At 48.1% G+C, this 6,152-nt stretch overlaps 1 protein-coding gene across 1 annotated transcript; it reads left to right on the top strand.

Annotated features, from left to right (window-relative positions):
• Positions 1-2,159: 2,159 nt before the first annotated feature.
• Positions 2,160-4,668, top strand: LOC147659550 (uncharacterized). The gene has a single exon (XM_086951654.1). The coding sequence runs from the start codon at positions 2,594-2,596 to the stop codon at positions 4,508-4,510; it is 1,917 nt and encodes a 638-aa protein (XP_086807780.1). The 5' UTR covers positions 2,160-2,593; the 3' UTR covers positions 4,511-4,668.
• The last annotated feature ends 1,484 nt before the right edge of the window (positions 4,669-6,152 follow it).

The following is a 6,152-nucleotide window of genomic DNA, read 5'->3' as shown; positions in this document are numbered from 1 at the left end:
GGACATAGTCAGCCACCTCGGGGGATGGCAACCAAGCAGAAGAATTAGGATGAATGATGTCCGCGGGATTAAATGTTAAAACCTTTGGAGAAGAGGGTGCATCAACATAGTGTTCCTTTCGTGATTTCTTGGAAGGTGGAGGCTTAGTAGACTCTGAGGACGTAGAAGAAGAAGACGACCCATCATCGGTGTCGGACGGAGGGTCCGAACGGGCCGGCGCAGCACGCTTCCTCGATGAAGGAGCAGAGAGGGTCTTGGCCAATTTAGCAAATTTGGATTTGTGAGAGTTCTTTGGCGATTTTTTGCTACGACTAGAGGTAGGAGGCACCCAACCCTGTTGGGCTGCATAGTCAGAAAGATGTTTCTTCAATGGCGCAATCGCCTGAAACAAAGCCTGGCCCATGTATTCATCAAGGGACGCAGAAGGCTCATCCTCCTCATAATAATCTTCACCGCCTCATCATAGTAATTCGCCATGGTGACCAAGACCACCAAATATAGCCCACAGGAAGGTAAATGATAAGTTTTGCAGAACTTATAAAAGGCAAAGCCAAATTGGTGGAGTGATACCCCTTGTGCAAGTCATGAAATGCAGGAAAAAACCTGACCAAAATACAATAATACGTGGAGGGAGGACTCGCACTGAATACCAGCAATTTCTGTCACTCTAGGCAGAGCCTATGTTAATTTATACAACCCTCTAATTCAAGTAGGAAGAGGGTGTCAGGGAGCTCAATTGGCAGCACCACAGGGCAAGCGTCGAAAACACCAGATGTTCCCACCGTCTGAGGCAGCTGACGGCTGAGGGAAACACACGCCTTCACTGGGCGTGTAAACAAAGCATTCGCGCATGCGCGAAGCCGCTGCCAAATAGGAAGGGACGCGCGAGGCAGCGCGACCCTGCCAGCTCCAACTCCCGCTCCACAATTAAGCAGACAGCGCGAAATGCGCGTCGATAACCCAGGAGGTGAAACACACGCTCCAACAAGAAAGAAGGCAAACGAGGATAAACCAGGCACCAAACAAGGAATGAGGGTAGCGACCCGGCACCAAACAAGAAACGAGGTCAGCGACCTCGTAGCAACACGCCGAGCGGCGAGAAGAGAGCGCAAACAGCGCGAAATCGAAGCACAAGTCAAATATAAGTAAGCGGTGCAAATATCTAGAAACACAATGTATGAATATCAAGGTAATGAAATAAGGCACTTAACTGGCTGCGCAGCAGCAAAGAAAGAGGAAGTGTTCACCTCTATGACCCTATTTATACATTCACATACTCTATGGTTACCCTGGGTTTATGGCTAATGTAGTTTGTTATTTCTTTACTGCGTACTGATTAGCTGCTGTGTTTTTCAGTAAAGAAATTGAGAAAGCATAATCTGAGCCTCCGTCCTGCCATAGAATTGAAACTTTCCTTCTCGTAAGCTAGGACATTTTTCATTACAAGTGAACAATTTACAACAGCAACCCTTACGTTACATGAGGCAAAAGTCACAATTGAGAGGAAACAAAATACAAGAGGTAGCAAACGGTACAGTACAATTATAGGAGGAAAAAGTGACATGTGACATTATGAAAATGTCAGCCATGGCTATCTGGAACCTTGGCAGCTATTGGCCTTGCCAATGCTTGTTTTATTTATAATCCACGAAGCGCCCTCAGACAGGTACGACAGATCCAGACACTGAAGACGGACTATAGACTCCCATGAAGAGCCAGGAGACACAGAAGACAGACTATAGATCACATCAAGTGCCAGTAGACAGCGAAGACGGACTATAGACTCCAACGAAGAGCCAATAGACACAGAAGTAGGGCATTAGACCCTATGAAGTCGATAGACACAGAAGACGGACTCTAGAGCCCAAGCGCCAGTAGATATCAAAGACGGACTTTCTCACGTCAGGGCGCTGCGTAGTCCTGCGTCTGTTTCTCTTTCCGTTGGAGCTCGGTACCGGCGCCGCTGGGGGTCACGAGCCCCCGGTGCAGCCGCTGACATCCCCGAGGCGGAGGCCTCGTACGGCAGAGGGCGGAGGCTCGGCCTGCAGCAGCCCGGAGGACCCGGCAGCAGAGGGCCGGGGCTGGACGTGAACCTCCCCGGGGGCCCTTACTCCGGAGGGCCCGGCCTGCAGCCTCACGGGGGCCCTGACTCCGGAGGGCCCGGCCTGCAGCCTCCCGGGGGCCCTGACTCCGGAGGGCCCGGCCTGCAGCCTCTCGGGGGCCCCAGCAGCAGTGAGCCTGGCTGGTGGCCTCAGCAGGGACCCGGGCCCCGAGCCCCAGAGACCAACCATCATAGCGGACTCTACAGTGGACACGCGGGGATAGAGCCCCAGCTGGGGGCACCGGGGCCTGGCCTGGGCCCTCAGCATCCAGGGCTAGGTCTATCGCAGCCAGGGGGCCACAATAACATAGACCCAGGTGTGAGTTTGCAGATGCCTGTGGTGCACCAGGGCAGGATGTATATCTCATCCCAAAACCAGAACCAGGGATACAAGTCTGGAGGACGAGGGCAGGGTTGGGAATGCCCTCCCATGAGTGTGGGCCATAGCAGAAACCAATCTCCAGTAGCAGCAGAGAGTGCTCTCCCGCAGGGATGAGCCGCAGCCGAGACCGCTCTCCCGCAGGGATGATCCGCAGCCGAGACCCCTCTCCTGTAGGAACAAGCCACAGCCGAGACTGCTCGCCCGCAGGGATGAGCCGCAGCCGAGACTGCTCGCCCGCAGGGATGAGCCGCAGCCAAGACTGCTCTCCTGCAGAGATGAGCCGCAGACGAGACCACACTCCTGTAGGAACAAGCCACAGCCAAGACCATTCTCCCGCAGGGATGAGACGCAGCCGAAACCACGCTCCTGTAGGAACAAGCCACAGCCGAAACCGTTCTCCCACAGGGATGAGTGGCAGGCGGGACCGCTCTCCCGCAGAGATGAGTCGAAGACGAGACCGCTCTCCTGAACGGATGAGTCGAAGACCAGACCATTCTCCCGCCGGGATGAGTGGCAGGCGAGACCACTCTCCCGCAGGGATGAGTCACAGGCAAGATCGCTCTTCCGCAGGGATGAGTCGCAGGCAAGATCGCTCTTCCTCAGGGGAGAGTCGCAGGCGAGACCGTGCTGCTACAGGGTTGAGCCCACACCACTCTCCCATGGAAATGAGCAGAGGCCACTCTCACACAGGGACAGGCCGTAGGAGAGACACAACCAGTACATCTGGGTTGTTGACACCCTTTAAAATGGAAAGCAAAGGAATATTACTTCAAACAAAACATTGTCTGCAGCGCTTGCGTTCTCTAAAAGTTGAACCTTTGCCTCCACGCTGTTCAGAGCAAAACATTCGAGAAGCCCTTCAGGACAAGTTTGGAAAGTTTGGAGAGATTATTTCAATGCAGATCTGCGGATACAAGAAGCAACGTAGTGCCATGGTGTTTTACAAGTTTAGAAAGGATCGTGACAGTGCTTTTTCAGGAACCCAGGGGACAAGTCTCTTAAACAGGAAAATTGATGTCACTGTGTGGCCATACAAAAAAAATCCATCTTACAAAGCTGAATTAGACAATGGATTTTTTGCAGAGGAGGGATCAGGGACAGTGCATATTAGCAATTTGAGTTGGACTGTTTCTCAGAATGACCTCTTGCGTTCCTTCAATGGTTTGGGGGAGATATTGTATACTGAGGTTAAAAAAAAGCACAACTATGGTGTTGTGCAATTTTCAGATGAAGCCGTTGCTAATAAGGTCATTAGTGAAATGAATGGACTCTTCCTTTCCCGGAGTATGCTCAAGAAAAAGTTTGGGGATAGTTTTTCTTCACACTGCATTTTTGTCTATGGTCTTAGTAAGACCAATTTCACACCTTCATCTTTAGTTCACCATTTTTCTCAGTTTGGAACTTTGAAAAAAGCATTGTTTGATTCCTCACTTAGCACAGCCATGGTTTTCTTTGAAGACATATCTAGTGCAGAAAAAGCCATACATGAAATCAGAGAGAAGTCTGCTGGTAATTTGCTTAAGGGGGATTACGCTAGTCATGAATTTTTAGCAAGATTTTGTCGTGCCATGAAAATGCACGCGCAAAATAAACAGGGCTTAATTTTGAGATTTGGAAAGCAGAGTATATATGGAACTAAATATTTATCAAACGAGAAAGAGACCCAGATATTAGTAGACAATAGTGAGGAGCAGCAGAAAGACTTTTTGACTTGTACTGGTGAGGAAGAGGCAGACATGTTAGCAGAAGCTAGTGAGGAGGAGGCAGACATGTTAGCGGAAGTCAGTGAGAAGATGGAAGTTTTAGATGAGGTTGGTGAAGAGCAGGAGGAGGTTTCTCCATTGTTAGATTGGAGTGAGAAGATAGAGGCTTCATCAGACTCTGGTGAGGAGGCAGCAGAGCCGTTACCTGAAGCGGATGAGTTAAGTATGCCCGCATTTGCAGAAGTGGTTAAGAAGAACACACCCAGTGTAAGAAATAGTGCATTTTTTATTCCAGTGATAAGGCACAAAAAGAAATCCAAGTAAGCAAGTACCATTAACGAATGACCATAGAATTACTATTGGTTGGATTTGGGTGGTCTAATTTTTTTTGGTTTCATCTCCATCATGTTAGTTGCTAGAAATGATTTGTAAGAAGTGAAATTCAGTTTTTTTGCATGAATTAAAACAGAATTGCAACAGTATTAGTGTTTGAAGTAAGTTCTTAAGGCATTGCTTTTCAAATTAGTTCTTTGTTTCAATGAGCTAATTTTGGTGCTATAACATATATTTGCTAAATTACCACCCAGCATGGGCTATTTAGCACTGCTACACTTGTCTCAGTAGATATTTGCATGCTGAAGACAGACATGAAGGACTAACACCAACTGTTAATTTACTTTGTTTCTTTGGTAAGCACAAACCCAACGGTAGTGTTTGGGAGCAGGAGAATTGGTACGGTTTACTTAAAAGTAGTTTGTTCGTTATGTGAAGCATTTCACAAAGATTAAAAAAAGGCCACAACTAGGATAGACCACTGTCTTTTGTACACAGATACTATGGGTTAAAGAACATAATCTGTGATATCATGATAGTAAAACTGCTGTAGGGTGGATAAATGCAAACAAAGAGAAAGGTTTGCAAATAATACATAACGATAATCTTAGTATAAGGGATCCGAGGACTATAGAAAAATTGATTAAACTTGAGGCACATTAATATGCCGAAGGAAAGGAAATGCACTTTTAATATTGAGTAGGCATACCCAGTGGCTTTTTAACGCTTGCCATTCCAATGCACTCATTAGAACGACGGCGTTGTAACAACGCATGCCATTACAATGCAAGTCGGAACAACAACATCCTCTGGGGGGGGGGGGCTGGATGTTGGAATGATTATGATTTATTATTCCAACTCCAGTCTGTGCAACAGTAGTTGCAAAAGTCGTTGTTCCGACTTACGTTGTAATGGCATGTGTTGTAACAACTGCGTTGTAATGGCATGTGTTCTTCCGCATTCGTGGTAAGCAATGTTTACCTTCAAGCTCATATCCTCCATCTCCTCACCCTCCACTAAGGCTACACATTAAAATGACACGCTGCACCAAAGATCTCGATGTCTAAGGTAAGCCATAGTATTTCCACTATTTACCCTAAATTTTAGAGAATATAGTGGGGCAGATCTTGTCAGTGTAAATAGGTTCTTCCAGCTGAGCACACCAGTCGGTGCCAGTGCGCTATTGCTTCTAGGTGGGTGGAGACTGTTGTTTTTAAATGCAAACAGTGTCTCTCTTTGCAACCAATGTTGCTAGTCCAGTCATCGTTCGATCACCACGGGACCTCTCCAACCTGTCCAGTATCCCGGCAATGCTACTTTGAGTGGTAATTGCAAGGGAAAACCCAAAACCTTTGGAGGGGTAGAGCCCACACTGGCCAAGTATGGTATAATCAGGGGACATTTCCATGTCATGTGGAAGAAGTCGCCCTCTTGGGCAAGGCATGGCACAGAGTGCAGCCGGGATTAGTAAGAAGTCCTGCACGACCCAATCTCTGGGGGGTCAGCTTAGTATGATGGAGATAATGGAATTGGATTAGTCTGAGTTGGGAGGATAACACCAGCTCCCTAGGAGTCATACAAGCCTAACGCCCCACCACCTCGTCCAGCTCACCAACCCATCCCTCCCACCTGT

Source organism: Lissotriton vulgaris, unplaced genomic scaffold, assembly GCF_964263255.1.
Source record: "Lissotriton vulgaris unplaced genomic scaffold, aLisVul1.2 SCAFFOLD_1811, whole genome shotgun sequence".
Lineage (NCBI taxonomy): Eukaryota > Metazoa > Chordata > Amphibia > Caudata > Salamandridae > Lissotriton > Lissotriton vulgaris.
This window is presented reverse-complemented; position numbering and strand designations above follow the sequence as displayed.